Source organism: Ictidomys tridecemlineatus, chromosome 1 (assembly GCF_052094955.1).
Source record: "Ictidomys tridecemlineatus isolate mIctTri1 chromosome 1, mIctTri1.hap1, whole genome shotgun sequence".
Taxonomy (NCBI): Eukaryota; Metazoa; Chordata; class Mammalia; order Rodentia; family Sciuridae; genus Ictidomys; species Ictidomys tridecemlineatus.
This window is the reverse complement of record NC_135477.1, coordinates 49,736,417-49,755,751: the sequence shown is the minus strand read 5'-3', so window position 1 is coordinate 49,755,751 and position 19,335 is coordinate 49,736,417. Positions and strand designations below refer to the sequence as shown.

At 32.8% G+C, this 19,335-nt stretch overlaps 1 protein-coding gene across 5 annotated transcripts in view; it reads right to left on the bottom strand.

The window, feature by feature from the left end:
- Positions 1–19,335, bottom strand: part of Micu1 (mitochondrial calcium uptake 1) — a 174,382-nt gene that overhangs the window by 80,576 nt on the left and 74,471 nt on the right. For 4 of the 5 annotated variants that reach the window (XM_040273763.2, XM_078040611.1, XM_040273766.2 and 1 more), the window contains one exon: positions 4,586–4,700. The exons of the other annotated variant lie outside the window; for it this stretch is intronic. In XM_040273763.2, coding sequence (XP_040129697.1) covers positions 4,586–4,700 — 115 coding nt within the window. The remainder of the gene's footprint in view (positions 1–4,585; positions 4,701–19,335) is intronic. 5 annotated transcript variants of the gene reach the window in all.

The following is a 19,335-nucleotide window of genomic DNA, read 5'->3' as shown; positions in this document are numbered from 1 at the left end:
TTTTATAGAAAATATATTTTAGTCCTGATTGGGTCTTGCCAAGTTGTTCAGGATGGCCTTGAACTTGCAATTCTTCTGCTTTAGCTTCCGGAGTAGCTGGGATTATACACATGTGCCACCTACCTGGCTTTAGCCTTGATTCTTATTTAAATTAAAAAAAAAAACAGACTTATAATTTTAAACCTGAGAAAGAGAAACAGCTGATGTTTCTAGTTCATAGTACATAGCCTTTCTGAACTTTATCTTAGTCTCAGTTACTTTCAGAGAGCTGTCAGAAAATAGCCTTTCATTTAAACTGGTCTTCCTGTAACTTGACTGTTGTGCTACAGGAAGAGTATTCAATGCCAAAGATGTCAAAAAGCTTGGATTTCTCAAGAGTTCCTGGGAGAGAGATTCTAAAAGGCAAGCCAAGGATGTACCCTTGCATTAAGGTCATGTTCTACTTTATAATTCACAATACAATTTCTTCAAGTTTATTACTATTTTATGCCCAAAATACATATGCTTGTATGACAGAACATCACCCCTATCTTCAGAGATCTAAAAAATTACTATCTGCTTGACTTTCTTTTCATTTTATGTGGTTGCATTCCAACCCATGTGATCAATAAGAGTCAAGCAACAGCTTATGCTAAGCTGCAATTTATCACATAGATGCTTAGATGTAGATGTAAAGAAATTGGATTTTTGTAAGTTAACTTATGCGAAATTGTAGGACCCTCTTTATGTGTGACTAGCTTTGGCATTCACCCAAAACTGTCTTTGAATTTGGTGTCCAGATAGAAAAATTCAGCTATACTAGACTTTTAGTATTCATCATGTGTATATAGAGAGTAACTACTACTTGAAAGGATATAAAATTTTAATATGTATACTATGTAACTGTTCAGAAAAATTATTAGATATTTTATTAGCCAATAAATATATATGGAGTACTTCTATGTATTATATATTGTGCTAGATGTCCTTCCCAGAGCAGGCAGTAATTAGGCAAATCTTCAATGACAACCACTATATCTTGCCTTGATTCTTCTCTGAAATTACACAATGAATAAGCATTTTAAAAATGTGTTCCAGGAGCAAGTAAGCAACACATGATAAACTCTTAAGTATAACCAAATACTATTAAGATGTGGGATTTAGAGAAACATCCAGCTATATAGATGGACCAATATATTTGATTACAATCCAGCTTCAAAGAGGTAAACAATTTGAAAAAAAAATGGGGCTCAAACTATAGGCAAAGGTCTTTAAGCATTATCAGTCATTGAGAGCCAAATTCCTATAAAGCTATCCCAATCAGCAACAGAACAAAATCAGGACAGGATAGGGCCTGAGGAGGATGGGATAGAAATTATAAGCGCTGTAAGTGATTGGGATCAGGGCAAGATCCTTTAATCTGCTCTAAGGTAATGAAGGGGCGATTACATACGGCAAAAAGGTACACTGAAGTCCATTTGACATTATGATCAAGTTAGATGGCTAGGTCTCTCTTCTATCCAGAAGAATTATAATTTTTTTGCTCATATGAACTAAATTCATCTTTGGTTATTAAGGAAAGGCATAAATACTTTAGTTTTCTGTATCAGCTGGGGCTACTGAAATGGCACACTGTTCTCAAATATATCTGGTTCAAAATGAATGTAATATAATCTATAAATACTTGATATTTTTAAGGGTGTTATTTTACTGTTGTGACAAAGATTGCATCATAATAACAGCTTATGCTAGAGAAGGAAGTTACTTGTAAACAATACACTGATACTTTTGGCATTACAGCATGTGAATAGGTGTTTCTGAAATTCTAAGCATCCACTGTAGGCCAGACTAACATTGAAGAAAAGACTGGCCTTTCATTTTGTCTTACTTTTCATAATTTCAATGTAGCAATGGCAGATAATTCTCATACAAAAAAAAAAAAAGATCATAGCTTAACAAAAAATTCTTTGTAACTTCTCCAACTCTGATGTAAAAACAATTTGAAACTAACTTATATCTATTAGAGCTTGCCCATATTTTCAACAGGTCACTCAAATTGAAAACTTCATTTTCATCTGTCACCTTCATTTTCATTAGATGGAATGGCACTGATCAGCACCATTCTTTCCAAGCCACATACACTTTGTGATCTGCTCTTGACTTTAGTATGTCAAGAAAAATAAAATGTAATTTCATTTGAATATCCTTATAATTTATCAAGAACTTTGCATATTTGTGAGAAAAATGCAGCACATAGAGGACATGGTTTAATTTTTAAACCAAACCTAGCTATAGTCAAAATAACACCTAATCAATTTCTCTACTGATTCTCTAAATTTAAAGGAGTACAAGTCATAATCCTCTGAATTATGCCTCGTCTTCATTAACTCTACCTCCAAATTTTAAAATTCTTGGTATTGATGTGCCATAACATTTTTTTACTGTTGATTTTTCTAATTGCTTTTCAAAGATTAACAGGAAACAGTAAAAAAAGTGCTTAACAATTAATTTTTACAAATGTTTTATTGTTACCCTCTTATCTCCCCATCTAAAATTGTTTTCATATTATTGGCTTACAGGTTAATTTTAATTAGAACATAGAAGAACACAAAATAAATATTTCATAACTGTCAACAGAGAAGATCTAGATAATTAAATTGTCATAATCTAGTGAATCTTAGCATTAATAAAAATGATCCAAATCAATATTTATCAAAATCCTGATGGCCTTTTTCTTTTTTTTAAATATTTATTTTTTAGTTTTAGGTGGACACAATATCTTTATTTTACATTTATGTGGTGCTGAGGATCGAACCCAGTGCCTCATGCATGCCAGGTGAGTGCTTTATCCACTGAGCCACATCGCCAGCCCCTGATGGCATTTTTCTATACCTAGTTATGAGGGAAAATCTCTGATTTCTATTATAAGATTTAATATCATCAGTTATTCTTATGATTGGTTAGTGTAGAGAATGAAGCCATTAATAATCATGCTTGTGTATTCTCACTCAATTCTTATTAACCTACTTTAAGGAACAGAAGCTCTTTGGAAATTATTTAATAATAATTATTAACCACGTCTTTAAATGAACCTAAACTTATTTTGTTAACGGGTAGTTATCTAGTGAATACTTAATATTTTACTTAATACAGATACTCATGCTAAAAATTATTCAAGTTAATCTATTAAGACTGATCAGAGAAATTAAGTGTAAACAATAGAATTTGTGAATAAGAACTTGGGGAATATAAATATTTGAATTCTGAATTATCATAAGAAACCAAGCTTGTTTTAAAATACATTAATTAAAAAACACATTTCCCTCATTCCACCGGTACCAACTGCAGATTAAAGGACTATTCTCAATTTAGGATATCAACAGCAAAATCAAGTCTCTCTCTTTTTTTTTTGGTGGTATTGAGATTGAACCCAGGGCCTCGTGCATGCTAGATAAGGGCTATATCACTGAGCTATGTCCCCAGCCACAAACTTGACTCTTAGTTTACAAAACTTTTTTCTTTTTTAGAGGATGAGATGAAACACACACACACACACACACACACACACACACACACACACACACACGTGTGTATGTGTGTGTGTGTGTGTGTGTTATGTTTTTATTCTGTTCCCTTGCCACAGTACTTTTCATATAGTAAATATTTGTTTAAACCTGTGAACACTGATATGCAATTTACATTCTAGGTTGGAAAACGGACAATAAATGTTTAGATTGTCCCAAGAAGGCTCATTATCCAAATAATGTATGGATAAGAAGAGAAATTCCTACCATTTATTATAAACCCAAGATATTTCTACCAAATTGATTGTTATTCTGGATGTGTATTTAAGAAAGTATTACTTTGAAAAGTCAAATTTCCAGGGCTGGGATTATGGGTCAGAAGTACAGCACTCGTCTAGCAAATGCGAGGCGTTGGGTTTGATTCTCAGAACCACATAAACATAAATAAGATAAAATAAAGGTACTGTGTCCAACTACAACTAAAAAAAAATATATATATATATATAAAAGTGAAACTTCCAAAAGTTTCAATGAGAATTAACTTGATTTAATTGGAGAAAATTGTACAGCATAATATGACTTTAGAAAAGCAGCTTTCTAAATTTAATTTGGAAAGAGAGCAAGTATTTTCTATACGTAGTTTTAATTTTATTCTATACAACACAGTAAAGTTTCTAAAGTATTTAGGTTCCAAATTTCAATCCATTAGGGCAGAGTATTCATATTACTCAAAATAATAGTAACTTCTTAAACACCATTGAGTCCATTAACTTTTAATGAAGACAGCTAATGAGAAATATGACAATCCTACATCATCTGGGTGATGCCTTTGCATTGTTCTAGCTGGAGAACTTGGGGAACTGCATTAATGTATAATATAAACAGTTAAAAGTAGATATAACTTTAAAGTCTTTTTTAAAAAAAACTTTTACATGGATATTTCAGTTTTTCTTTCAGGTGACTCTATACACAAACTACAGACAACTCAAAACAAATTTTATGTAATTTATAATTCAACTTAACTCATTTTATAGACCTTTTTGTTCTCTATGAATAAATAAAAGTAAAAAGGTTTTACTTACTGGAAAGAACAGTTGTAAGGAAAATGTAATCTGAAAAGGATATGAGCCCACATTCTCCAAGGGTGTAAAATATACTGCCTTCATCAGCAAATTTTTCTCGTTCCTGGGAAATTTTCTATTAAATATATGGATCACCAAAAGATAAAAAGAAGACATAGCTGAATTAGAACATAAATAGTGAAAAATGAAACACCATTAAACTCACACTTTTATACTATTTATCCTAAGCATTTCTCTGATGGTCACTCAAATGAGGGGATCCTTTACAGTTTTTGAGATGATAAAAATTTCAAGACAAAAGATGATTTTATCATTTAAAGACTGGGCTAATATGAATATTAGAAAATAATTTCAGTTTTATAAACCTCTGCCATTGAACAAGTAGACCCACTTCAAAATTAGTTTTGCTTCTTTTAAAAATAATCCACCTTCAAAAAAAATAATAATCCACCTTCTTCTATTGAAGTATATAAGGTAATACAAAAAAAATCAAAACAAAAACATGAAAAAATAAAAACTAAAAGGAAATTAGTTCTAATTGCCTAAGAAAAACTAAACTGCTAGTGGTCAGCAATGAAGAGGTATATGACTATTTTCAAAGCCCATACAAATGCTCAGAAACATTTCTGAAATATTAATTTTAATTTTTACTTTATCACTGCAAGAATCTTAGTTTTGGAACACAGAGCAGAATACTGAGCAAGTGACATCTGAAATATTATGCCAAATTAGACATGAAAACCAAGGTTTAGAACAAATTTAATTATATTTACTATTATACCTTAGAAGAGGCTTCTAAATTTCAGCTACTTGATAAAACTGTCTCCTAAAGCTTAACCTTCACTCTACATATATATTCCTTTTCTTTAATCTATAAATCACAAAGAAAGTGAATTCTTAGCTGTAGTAATGGCCTATCTGTAATGGCCTATAGTCTCTTCCTGAGTGTTTAACCAATGCTGTCATGTTTTCTGAATTCTTAATCAAAGCATAAACTCAGTGGTGACACTGAAGATATTTTCAAAAACTGAAAAGGATCCACCAAAGAACAACACTTGGAACAAAATTTCCAAAGGTTCTGGACCAACCAATATTTTATAAATTATTCAGAGTATCAAATAAAAAAGAAAGAAACAGATTTTAGGAACTCAAACCAACAAAGCGCAATCAAAATAATAATCTCATGCAAGCACAAAAGAGGAGGCAGCATTGCAGGCATAACTTCAGGAGTTCCATGAAAACTAAACCAACAAGCACCACCACACCAGCATCCAGGAACACAACTATCCAATGGGTTACCTCTGTCTAGTGAAGATCCCATCATACATCACAAAAGAAAGAAAACTGGTTAACTAATTGGAAAAACACAAGTACCACATGAATTATCATGAAGTCAGTTTGCAAGATCTTCTTAATAAACTCATTCAAAATAACCTCCACTGGGTATATGCTTGTTCATAAGAAATAGTCACTATGCCAGGTAAAAATCCACAGGTAAATATCAATAAAACCGCACAAGGTTTTCATGACAGATGCTATTTAATGAAAGGGTTCTCTGACTTCATTAGTGGCTGACACAAGACATGATCCTGCATGACAGCATTTACAGATTACTTCTTTGACCTGACAACAAAAATGAGCATATAGGGCTGGTGATGTGGCTCAAGGGGTAACTCGCTCGACTGGCATGTGCGGGGCACTGGGTTCGATCCTCAGTACCACATAAAAATAAAATAAAGATGTTGTGTCCACCGAAAACTGAAAATATTAAAAAAATTCTCTTTCTCTCTAAAAAAAAATGAGCATATAATCCAATATATTCTAATTAAGGTGAGATCTTATACCACACTTGATTTTCTGTCAAGAGATTAAACATAAATAACAAACCAAAAAAGCTGCTGGAGGAAAATGAGGGCAGCAAAGTCATTCACGGGTTAATATTTAAATTTCTCAAAATAAAAGAAACAGTTATATTTTTTATTTCCCAAGATGCTACAAAATAAAGTATGTGAATAGGAAAAACTACACAAAATGAGAACAGACCCCCCAAACTAGGCCTTTACTAGCCAAAATACATACAGAAGCTAAGTAATTAATAATGTAATAATCTCATGGAGAGATTACTGTAATCAATTAAAATAAATAATACATCAGAGCTAACGTTGAGAAAATGAAAAAAAAAACAAATAACCATACCTAACATTATTTTTCTAATAATACCTGGACCATGGGGCTACTCTAAATACAAAAGAAAGATCTAATCTTGTTGGTAATTATAAATTTTCACATTATTTCAAACTCACAAAAAAGTTGAAAGACTAGTATAAGGAACTAGAATATACTCTTTACCCAGATTCACCAACATCTTACCCCACTCACTTTATCATAATGTAGAGATATACTTTTTTTGTACCACTTTGAAGATAAATTGGAGATAGTGTCCTCTTTTACAATTAAATACTTCAGCATATATTTCCTGTTAAGATATTCTCACCACAGCATAAATTCAATAAAACCAGGAAATTAAATATTGATACACATATTATCTAATCCAGTCCATTTTCACATTTAGTAAACTATCCCAATTATTGCCTTTATAGCTATTTTACCCCAGTTCAAGATGTATTAAGTAAACAACATTTAGCTGTTATGTCTATTTAGTCACTATTAATCTGAAACAGCATTTCCTTATAATTCTTTATTTTTTCTTTTGAGGTTTATTATGTATAATTGTGGTAAAATTCACATAGAAGTTACCATTTTAACTATTCAGACATTCAATGTGTGTTTGGCTTCTAACGCTTAAGGCTAAGTTCACCCATGTTTTAGCATCAATCAGTACTAATTCCTTTTTATTGTCAAATAATATGATTGTATGCACATACCACATTTTGTTTAACCACTGAAATGTTGGAGCACATTTAGGTTATTTTCACCTTTTGGCTATTTGTAAAAATAACTGTTTGATTATCTGTTGTCGTTTCTTTTCAATATACACCTAGGAGTGGAATTGCTCCATCATATGACAGCTCTATACTTAAAATTTTTGAGGATTATCCAGAGGTTACATCATTTACATTCCCTTGAGTAGTGTTAAGAGGGTTTCAGTTTCTCTACATCCTTACCAACACCTGGCCTTTTTTTCTTTTAAAAATTATAGGCATGTTCATGGGTATGAAATGATCTCTCATAGAGGTTTTGATCTGCATTTCCCTTGTACCTAATGAGGTTGAGGATCTTTTCATGTGTTTGTTGTCCATGTGAAATGTCTATTCAAGCCCTTCACCCATTTTTGAATTGGTTGTCATTTTGTCTTATGATTGAAAGTTTTTAATATTGGTGAAGTCTAATTTAACTATTTTTTATTTGCTGTTTTTCAAGTTTTATCTAATGCTCCATCATGAACCTTTACTCTTATTTTCTGAGAGTTCTATAGTTTTAACTCTTTTATTTTATCTTTTTAGGTTGTTGATCCTTTTTTTTAAATATATTAGGTGAGGTTAGGATTCAACTTCATTCTTTTTACATGGATATCCAATGGATGCACCGAAGATGACTATGTTTTTACTACTGGATGGTCTTGGCACACTCACTGAAAGTCAATCCATCAGGAACTTGAGAAAATTATGTTAAGTGAAATAAGCTAAAATCAGAAAGTCAAGGTTTGTATTCTTGAAATTAGAGAGAAAAAGGAAAAGAAAGGGTGGGGGAAGACCTTACGATAATTAAAAGAAGACCAGTAGTTATAGGAAAGCGAAGTTGACAGAATGGAGGTGAGGAAAAGGTGAAATACTGAGGAATGATTTGTTATACCGTGTGCATGAACAAATATATTAACAATGAACCACACCATTACATACAATTATAATGCACCAATAAAATATGTGAAAAAAATGGAAGAAAGAAGAAGAAATCCACCCATTACATGGGTTTATTTCTAGATTCTCACTTTCATACCATAGTTTATGTCTATCTTTATGACAATACTACTGTTTTTTGGTTTTTTTTAGTTGTTGGATACAATACCTTTATTTTTTTTTTAAAGTATCACATTCTTTTAAAAATATTTTTTAGTTTTAGGTGGACATAATATATTTAATTTTTTTAATGTAGTGCTGAGGATTGAACCCAGCACCTCATGCATGCTAGGCGAGCACTCTATTACTGAGCCACAACCCCAGCCCCTATTTTATTATTTTTATGTGGTGCTGAGGATTGAACCCAGGGCCTTGCACATGCTAGGCAAGTGCTCTACCACTGAGCCACAACCCCAGTCCCAGTACTACAGTTTTTTTTTTTTATAATTGTTTTAAAAATTGGGATAAAATGCAGGTAACTTAAGATTTACCACTGTAACCCATTTTAAAGTGTGTCTTAAGCTTTGTTTTTCTTTCTCCCTACTTCAGGTTGGATAATATCAATTGATGAATTTTCTTTTTTTAAAAAATATCTTTATTTATTTATTTTTATGTGGTGCTGAGGATCGAACCCAGTACCTCACATATGCAAGGCAAGTGCTCTACCACTGAGCTACAGTCCCAGCCCAATTGATGAATTTTCAAGATCACTGATACTTCTCACTTCTTACTCAAATACGCTGGTTTTACATCTCCAGTTTTTTCACCTCAGTCATTATACTTCAAAGGTCCAGAGTTTTTATTTGGTACTTTAAAAAAAAATAATAATTTCTACATCTTTACTAATATCCTTTTACTTCATATATAATTCTCCATGTTTCTTCTGGCTATTTGACTATACTAAGGATGGTTGATTTAAAGTCCCTGAATAGTATACCTGTGCTTCAAGGAAACTTCTTTTAAAAAATTTTTCTGCGACTGTGCCATATCTTATTGTTTCCATGCAAGCATGACTTCCTGTTGGATACTGGACATTTATTGTATTATCATGTGGTAAGTCTTCTTATTGTTGAAGTTGTTTTAGTGACTTTTCTAAACTCTCTTAACCTTATTGATCAGCTAGTTGTTTACTTAAATGCCTGAAGTTAAATGGGGAAATATACTTACTCTCCAGGTCTTTCCAGTTTGGTTATTGGGAATTTCTTCAATGCTTGACCAGAATGTTTACAATTTTCCCTTAGCCTTAGATTCCTGCTTGCATGGGGACAAAAAGACAGCCAAACATGACAGCATAGGGTCTACTAAGGTTTCTTCTGAAGATTCAGATCTGGGCCGTTTTTTCCCCCACCCTACTTGTGAGTTTGAACCCAAGGTACATGTTAGGCAAGTACTCCACCACTGAGTTCCAGTTTCAGCTCACCGGGCATTCCTGTTTCCGCAGTATCCAGCATAACCTTTCAAAGCCCTTGTTCTCTCCTTTACATAGTCTGTTCCTCCCAAGGCTTTTAGTTCATGTATTGCTTGTAACAGGCTGCCACACAGCTAGTGTTTACCTTTAAATGATTCCGACAAATGTACCTCAGCTCCAAAAAAGTTCTGAGGCAGGCAAAACAAAGGCAAGCACCCTGGGTAATTCCTTAGGGAGCCACCAGACAGGTCAAAGCCCACATCCACAGCATTCCAGGAACAAGGTCTGTACTGCTCCTTCTGGCACGAACAAGCTATACCAGAAATATGGGTCACTATCTATATGGCTGCCATCAGGCTGAAGAAGCTTATTCTTTAGACATCCCCCTGGTTGTTTTAAGCCTTTGATTAGATTCTAGAGATCTGAAGCAGCTGACTTTTTTTAAAAAATCAGTTTAATCACTGGCTATTGAGAGAGAGTTTTGGAGTTCCCTACTCTGCCATTTTTTATCACTTTGTATTTCTTGATCTTGACAATATAAAAAGTTCTGGTGTGTTACACTGCAGAATATCCCTCATTTTGAAATAGGCTGCTGTCTCCTCATGATTGGATTCATATCTAGCTATCATGAATCATGCATGAATTCATATTGATACTTAGTTCCACCCTAGGGTACTATTTAATCGTAACACTTGTTACACTTCTCTCCAAAATTGAGAATGTTAGTTCCTATTGTCTTCAATATATTTACTTATTTGCTCAAGTTCAGAATACACAAAAAATAGCTTCGCTATAATATTTCTATAGAAAACGAACATTTCATCTAAAGTTCAGGATGTTACCATTGTAAATAAAATTTATATGTAGCATAATACAAGTTAATTCTTGTACAAGTTAATGTACATGAATTATGAAATATATCTATAGATAGATCATATATATATATATATATATATATATTTTTCAAGCCAGGGATTATTTCAGAGCTTCATATAAATGGAATTACCAGTATATACCTTGGTGTCCAGCTTCTTTGGCTCACCATAGTGTTTAGGAGATTCATCCATAATCAGCACTTCAACTTTATTGCTAAGTTGTATTTTACATTGCTCAGTAACATAATAAAGTAAAAATAAATATATTAGGTATTGCAATAAGTAACTGTGTTGTACAACACAATGTAAAATGCAAATACACATAAATATAAGTTATTTATACCTTACTAACAAACTTTTGGGCTTTTTACAATTTTCAAATATTATGAATTTCCTCAAGATGTTGTACTTTTTTCATCTGCACCACCAATGGAGGAGAGTCCCAGGTGCTCCATAACATTGCTACCATTTTCGCTGCCAATCTCTTTAGTAGCCATTTAAATTGATACATAGTGGTATTTCATTATAATTTATTGCATATTTTCCCAGTGACCAATGTTGTTGAATACTTTTAATTTTGTTTATTGGTGACTGTATTCACCCATTTTTAATTGGTGCATTATTTTACACATAATGATGGTATTCACTGTTACATTTTTGTGCATATATGTGATACATATTTGTCCAATATAAATCACCATTATTTCCCTCACTAGTTCCCTTCTTCTACTCTGATCACCCTTTGATTTTCATGAGATCTGCAAACCCTTTTTTTCTTTTTTCCTCTCTAACTTCCCTGAGAGGAAACATATGACCCCTAACTTTCTGAGTTTGGCTTATTTCACTTAACATAATATTCGCAAGTTCTATCCACACAGAATGACATAACTTCATTCTTCTTTATGGCTGAATAAAACTCCATTTTGTGTGGGTATCTCACATTTTGTTTATCCATTCATCCATTGATAGACACTTAGGCCAGTTCCATAGTTTGCCTGTTGTGAATTGTGCTGTTATAAACATGGGCATGCATGTATCACTGGAGTATGCTAACTTCAGTTCTTTAGGATAAATACTGTGGAGTGGTATCATAGAGGTGGTTCACTCCTAGTGTTTTTTACAGAAGAGAAACATCCATACTGATTTCCATAGTGATTGTACTAGTTTACTATCCCACCAAAGGTAAAAGAGTTTACTTTTCTCCACATCCTCTCCAGTATTTATTTTTCTTTATATTCTTGATGGCTGCCATTCTAACTATAGTGAGATGAAATCTCAGTATATTTTTTTACATTTCCATAAATGTTATAAAAATGTTTTTAAAATTTTTTCATATTTTTGGGGGGCATTTGTATTTCTTCTTTTGAAAAGTGCTCATTTATTGTTTTGTCTTAGTTCTTTATGTGTTCTGGATATTAATTCTCTGACAAAAGAGAGACTAGCAAAGATCTTCTCCTATTCTGTAGATTCTCTCTTCACAGTCTCGTTTCCTTTGCTGTGCATAAGCTTTTTAATTTTATGCCATCCATTTGATAATTTTTGGCACTATTTCCTTAAAACTCAGGAGTCCTACTGAGAAAGTCATTGCCTACACCTATATGTTAAGAGTGTTGATCTTATGTTTCTTTTAGGAGCTGCATAGTTCTAATTCCTAGGTTTTTGATCCATTTTGACTGTTGCTCAGAATAAGGATCTAGTCTCATTCTTCAACATATGAATAATCAGTTTACTCTGCACCATTTGTTTAAAAGGCTGTCTTTTCTCCAATGACGTTTTATCCTTTTTTAAATTGGGCTGTTTGTCATTTTATTACTAACATGCAGTAGGTCATCATATATTCCAAATATGAGACCTCTGTCAGTATGGCAACCAGATTCCAATACGACTCCAATGAATCCTGTCTCCTGCTATCTACATCCCTTCCTCCTACACTGAATCTGGGTTGGTCTGTATGATATGTGACTTCTGAGGCTTGGTCATGATGGTATAAAAGGCACTTTGCTTTGTTTGATGGAAGCCAGCTTTCCATCTGAACACTACCTTCAAACAGGCCTGTGGAAAGGACTACACGGAGAGGACATGAGGCTGTTCATCAACAGTCAGTATTATCTTACTAGACATTAGAGTGAGCCACCTTGGAAATAACTCCTCATTCTCAGTCAAGGTAGGTTACTAATGCCCCAGTCAATATCTAACTACAACCTCATGAAACAGCCTGAACCAGAACTATCCAGCCAAATTACTCCCTACTTTCTGATTCACAAGAAGCATGAAAAATAAGAAATGACTATTATCATTTAAAGACACTAAGCTATGGATTTATTCATTGTTGCTCAACAACAGAAAACAAAGACAAGTATAGATATTAAAAATATTATCTGCCAGTCTATGGCTTGCCATTTGTATTTTGATAATCAGAAGCTTTTAATTTTTATGAAATCTAAATTTATAAAAAATTTTTGTTTTCTGCATACTAAAACAATTTTTGCCAATATTTTCTTTTAGAAACCATATGGTTATGCACACACATGCAATTTAGGTTTATGATTAATTTTAAGTGTATTCTGAATATGAGGAGATAAGGGAGAGGTAAGGATCATTTTTTAAAAAAATGGATATACAGTTGTTTCTCAACCACTTCTTGAGAATCCTTTCCCAGTGAATTATTTGGGCACCTTTGTTAAAAATGAGTTGATTTTAAACAATGAGCTGGGTTTACCTCTGAGCTGGGTTTGTACTCAGGGGTAGAATGCTCACTTATCGTGCATGAGGCACTGGATTCGATTCTCAACACCACATAAAAATTAAAAAGTAAAGGTATTGTGTCCACCTATAAAAAATATTTTTTTAAAAAAATTGATTCTATAAGTCTAGATTACTCTTTTATGTAATTTTCTGCTGTTAGTAGCTTATTTTCCTTTTGAAGGTCCTCAGATTCCTAGCAGAGTATATACCTTCCAAAGAAAAAATAAACATGGAATCATTTAGATGGCTAAAAAAGCAACCTGAGAGACTCAACATCATGGTTTAGGCTTATTCATGTCACCAAGAGAATAATTTTAAAGTCTACCAAGATAATAAAAATTCACTAAACAGACCTTGAATAGTACATTGATTGTGAGTAATGAATTACTATCAGAACATTTCTCCATAGGTTTATAACACCTTAGAGTGCTAATTGGTACACGTGCTTTCTGCAGGAAGGCATCCTTCCTATTCCTTCATTAAATAGAACATGCCATGCTCAACACCTTCTGTTCCCTAGAGGAGGGAAGATTTTTGTTTGTGTGGCTTTGTGTGAGACCTCTACTATAATGAATAGAGGGACAGGGAGAAAGAATGACAAAAAGAAGGTTAAACTGCTCTACAAAAAAAGTCAAAGAAAATATCTGGAAAAAAAATATGGTCTGAAAAAGTAGAGAAAAGGAAAAGGAATATTGTGTGGATGGGTGTGTTTAGTAGCAGCTCCTTAAAAATGAAAAAGATGCTTAATGCAGATTTAAAAATTACTCATACTTTGTGAGGTGCTATGAATTAGAATCTTGCAATTCTTTAGTGAAGGTTTACATTGTTTTTCTACATTTCTGGAGCTAGGATAGGAGAGAGGGAGAGATGTCATTTGTACATTTTCTCAGACATCCACTTGTTAAAGAGTGGTTCAGATACATTTAAGATTATATATTTATCAGTCCTAAGAATTTGTAAATGGGTTTAGGAGTATCCAAAACCACAAAGAAGATTCTAAAATTCCTTAACATGTATTAACCACAGATACCAAAATTATCATAAAACTCTTACATTTGATCTCTCAAATTATTTAAAGTGAAAGGAACATCAAATAAACGTAAAAATTTGGGAGGAAATGAGTTATTAGGTTAATGGTTAGAATGTGTGTCTATGGTTGCTTCTTGAGAGGTCTTTTTCCATTGAAGATCTGAATCCACTATAGGTGATATCTTAAAACCTATTAGCCATGGAACTAATGGGAAGCTATAAAAATTTGGTCATATGAATTTGAAATGAATAACTTTTTTCTCCTTTAATTTTTTTTGTATTTTGATATAATCTTAATTTACAGAAAAGCTAAAAGAATAGTACAGAGTTACCTTAGGTCCTTCACTCAGATTCCCCAAATATAAACATTTTATTTCATTTGTTGCTGCTTCTTTTTAAAAAATATTTTTAGTTGTAGATGGGCATAATGTTTATTTTATTTTGGTATGTGATGCTGAGGGTCGAACCCAGTGCCTCACACATGCTAGGCAAGCACTTTACCACTGAGCCACAATCCCAGTCCTCAATTGCTTCTTTTAATATTACCACATTTAAATGTGGCAGTTAATTAAGGGTTGCACTGTTTTGCACTTTTACATCCAATATATGACAAGGTCTGCTTACCAATAGCCTTGTAGACAGTGTGACGTCTCCCTGCTTGGGGAGAGAATATCTCAGGAAGGTCTTAATTTATATTTCTTTTTTTATATTTCTTTTTTGTAGTTGTAGTTGGACACAATAACATTATTTACTTATATGTGGTGCTGAGGATTGAACCCAGGGCCTTGCATGTGCGAGGCGAGCGCTCTACTGCTGAACCATAACCCCAGCCCTACATTTCTTTTTTAAAAAGACTGTGGCTCAGCAGTAGAGCACTCAACTAGCATGTGCGGGGCCCTGGGTTTGATCCACAACATCACATAAAAATAAATAAATAAATAAAGGCATTGTGTCCAACTACTACTAAAACTTAAAAAAAAATAGTGCATTGTAATATACATAACTGTGGGGTTTGTTCTGACATATTCATAAATGCATATAACATAATTTGCTCCAGTGAAATGAGTGACTTTTTAAAGCCCCAAAGTATGGCAAAAATGGATTGAAGAAAGGACAGTACCGAAGTGGTTTGGGTTAGTTTTTCTTATTTAAAAGGTTTTATCAATGTCCAATTTTACAAATTAAAAATGTCAGTACAATGCTCCTTTGCTTAATATTTTGAAAAATGTTTAATGTTGGGCTAAATTTTAAGCCATTTCCCCCCTAAACAAACATTATATACTTCAGGTACTAAATGGAGGCATATTCTAAGGAAAACATAATGTTCCTTATCAGAATGTTAATAATATTCATTTTCTCCCACTGCCTCAGGTAATTATTTATATTTTTGTTATCAATAAACATTTATATTAATATGCAATTTTTACTAATACAACCTAATCTATGGATTTATATTTAATTCAATATTAATAAATTTAATACAACTACAAAATAAAACACTTCAATAAAAATAATTTTGTATATAAAGATCCAAAGAAATTTCAAATAAATTATAAACACATAAGATGTGAGATTAGGTAATATCTTATGGTATTAGTTCAGTTAAAAACATTTTTTTTTTTTTTGGGCAAGGGCTTATGAGAAACTTTTTTCATCTGTAAGTTTCTAATTTAAGATTCTTGTAATATACTCATACACTGCTGGTGGGATTGCAAATTGGTACAACAACTCTGTAAAAGCAGTATGGAGATTCCTCAGAAAACTTGGAATGAAACCACCATTTGTCCCAGTTATCCCACTCAGCATATACCCAAAGGATTTAAAATCAACATACTACAGTGACATGGCCACATCAATGTTCACAGCAGTTCAATTCCACAAGAGCCAAGCTACTGAGCCAACCTAGGTGCCCTTCAACAGATGAATGGATAAAAGAAAATGTGGTACATTTATACAATGGAATATTACTCAGCCATAAAGAAGAATGAAATTATGGCATTTACAGTTAAATGGATGGAACTGGAGACTATCCTGCTAAGTGAAATAAACCAATCCCAAAAACCAAAGGCCAAATGTTCTCTCTGATATGTGGGCGCTAAGTCATAATAGGCGGTGCAGGAGGAAGGAGTAGAGGTTCACCAGATTGGATGGGGGTGGGGGGTAGAGCAGGGAGATGGGAATGAGAAAAACAATAGAATGAATTGGACATAACTTTCCTGTGTTCATATATGAATACACAACCAATGTAACTCCACATCATGTTCAACCACAAGAATGGGAAGTTACACTCCATGGATGTATGATATATCAAAATACATTCTATTGTTATGCATAACTAAAAAGAACAAGTAAAAAATTTTAAAAAGATTCTTGTAATACTTCAAAATATATGCTGAAAATTATTTAAATATAACTAGGTATTTTAAAGAGAGATTCTAAGTATAGATAACTTACAAAGCATTACATTACTTTATGCAGCATAGAAATTACACATAAAATTATATTCCTATAACCTGAATTTCTGAAATTAAGGATGTGAAAGCAGAATGCAGGTCAATTATCAGAACAGCTCTCCTGTTCAATTTAGTGACAAATGTTATTTTATTCTGGAAAAGAAATTATGCAAAATATTTCAAAACAATGAGTTCATCTGACTTATATAAACAAAATATAACTATTTTCTCATTCACTTATAATCTAGTCTTATTCACTTCAAAATTTGAAACATAGCAACAGACATTCAAATTACCATTCTCAAGTAAAGGCAAAAAAATAAATACCCCTCATAAGGCATCTAGCACTGAACTCAGTCATAACATATACTGAATCTCTTTTTAGATAAACAGACTTAGGAGTCAATTTATTATATAGTAAACCATCCTCCATGTCCATGTAAATGCTACATTTCAGTGAGTCCAAAACCTGACTTTACTGCATGACTGTGCTGAAGCACCACAGGTTGATTTCTGATCAACTACATAACTTATAAATCTATGCCTAAAGCTGCAGGTGGCATGAGGGGCCAAATCAAGATTAAAAGAACCGAGTACAGAGAAAGTTTTGGTTAGTTTTTCTTAATCATTGTTCAATTTTGCAAAATGAAAATTCAGTAAAATGCCTGACTTAAATCTTTACTGTTGGGCTAAATTTTAGATCAGTTTTCTCCACAGGTAAACATCACATATAAACTTCTAAATGGAGGTTAAAACTGGGACTTCTTGACAAGATTCCAACTTATAAGTATTCCATGTGCTCAATGAATCTAGCTAGTTATGGGGTTGATCAAAATAGGGACAATGATTAAGGCCTTCTTGAACTCAACTGGATGAAGCCAAAGAGAAAACTTATATCTAAAATTTAATAATATTTCTTCTAGTTAAGACCCACTTTTCAAGTTCTATAAACTTTTTCAATCTAACAGAAGTTAATGGACTATGTTTGCCAAATAAATAAAATTATCTTTGATATATAGAAAATCTGGTAAAGAATACAGCCTTACTATTTGGATTAAGATGACACCCTTTGTGAAGCTGAAATCTTCAGTTTAGCTTAACATTAACATTTATTATAATTATTTTAATATTAACATTTCTCTATATTGCTGAAACACATTTCAAATCCCTCAAGTAATATCTAAGGTTGTACTTCTAAAACAAATCAATGATAATATGCTGCTGCTGGAAAATGCAATTTTGGCATACCATTTCCAAATTACAAAGTAGTATTTCTACCTATTGCTGGGGTTAGCACAGGAAGGGGGGAGAGTGTTAAAAAGAGAAAATTCAGCAATTTTCCCATGCAATTAATGCTCATACTTCATTATCTTATTGGTGAATATAGATGCCAAAGCCTTGGTAAGATATCAATCTTAAGCAATCATATTACTCCCAAACAAAATTTTGCATAGCTAAAATATGTTTTTCTTCTCCCCCACCCTATACATGAACTTGTAGGAAGGTAGAATTGGGGTATATGTCAGATAAAAATAAAACTGAGATTTTTTAACTGAGTAATTTGTGGTTTCCCCTTCTGACTTAAGACTTTCTTCTAAGTCTTTCAAAGGTATACTGTATTTGAGGCAAACATAAATTACTATGCAATAAACTGAGGAAGATGAATGCTTAAGATAGTGTAAACTTCACTCTGCCAGAAAGCAATTCTCTTTTCAGTCCCAATTCTAACCACCTGAGCTCTGAGAACAATTCCAAATATCTATGATAAAATGTTTTATTTCATTAGCTAGGTGGCTTCAGAGAAAATGATAAAAATGAAGATGCTTAAAAAATTAAATAGTAGCAGATGATTTGATTAAAGCAATAATAAAAATTCAAAAAAACCCACTGTAATGATATTAACTTGAGGAAATGACACAACTTTATTGACATGATTTATTTACTATTTATTTATTTATTCTGGTACGGGGGATTGAACTCAGGGGTGCTTAACCACTGAGCGACATCCCCAGTCCTTTTAATTGTTTTTTATTTTGAGGCAAGGGTCTCACTAAGTTGTGTAGGGCCTCACTAAGTTGCTCAGGCTGGCTCTGAATTCACGATCCTCCTGCCTTGGCTTCCTGAGTTGCTGGGATTACAGGCATGTGCCACTGTGCCTGGCTTGAAATGATTTATTTTAATGTTCAGTATCTGATGAGGTATTATCAAAACTCTGGGAGAAAAAATCAGCTCTATTTTGTTCTACCATATTATGCCTATGCACTGCATCAAATCAGTTCTAAGTGTGAGAATTCATGTTTCATCACTTGATTGTTTGCTATCTAAATCTAAGAAATTAACTCTGAACTTTAGTCAAATAGATCAGTGCTGAAAAGAACACTCA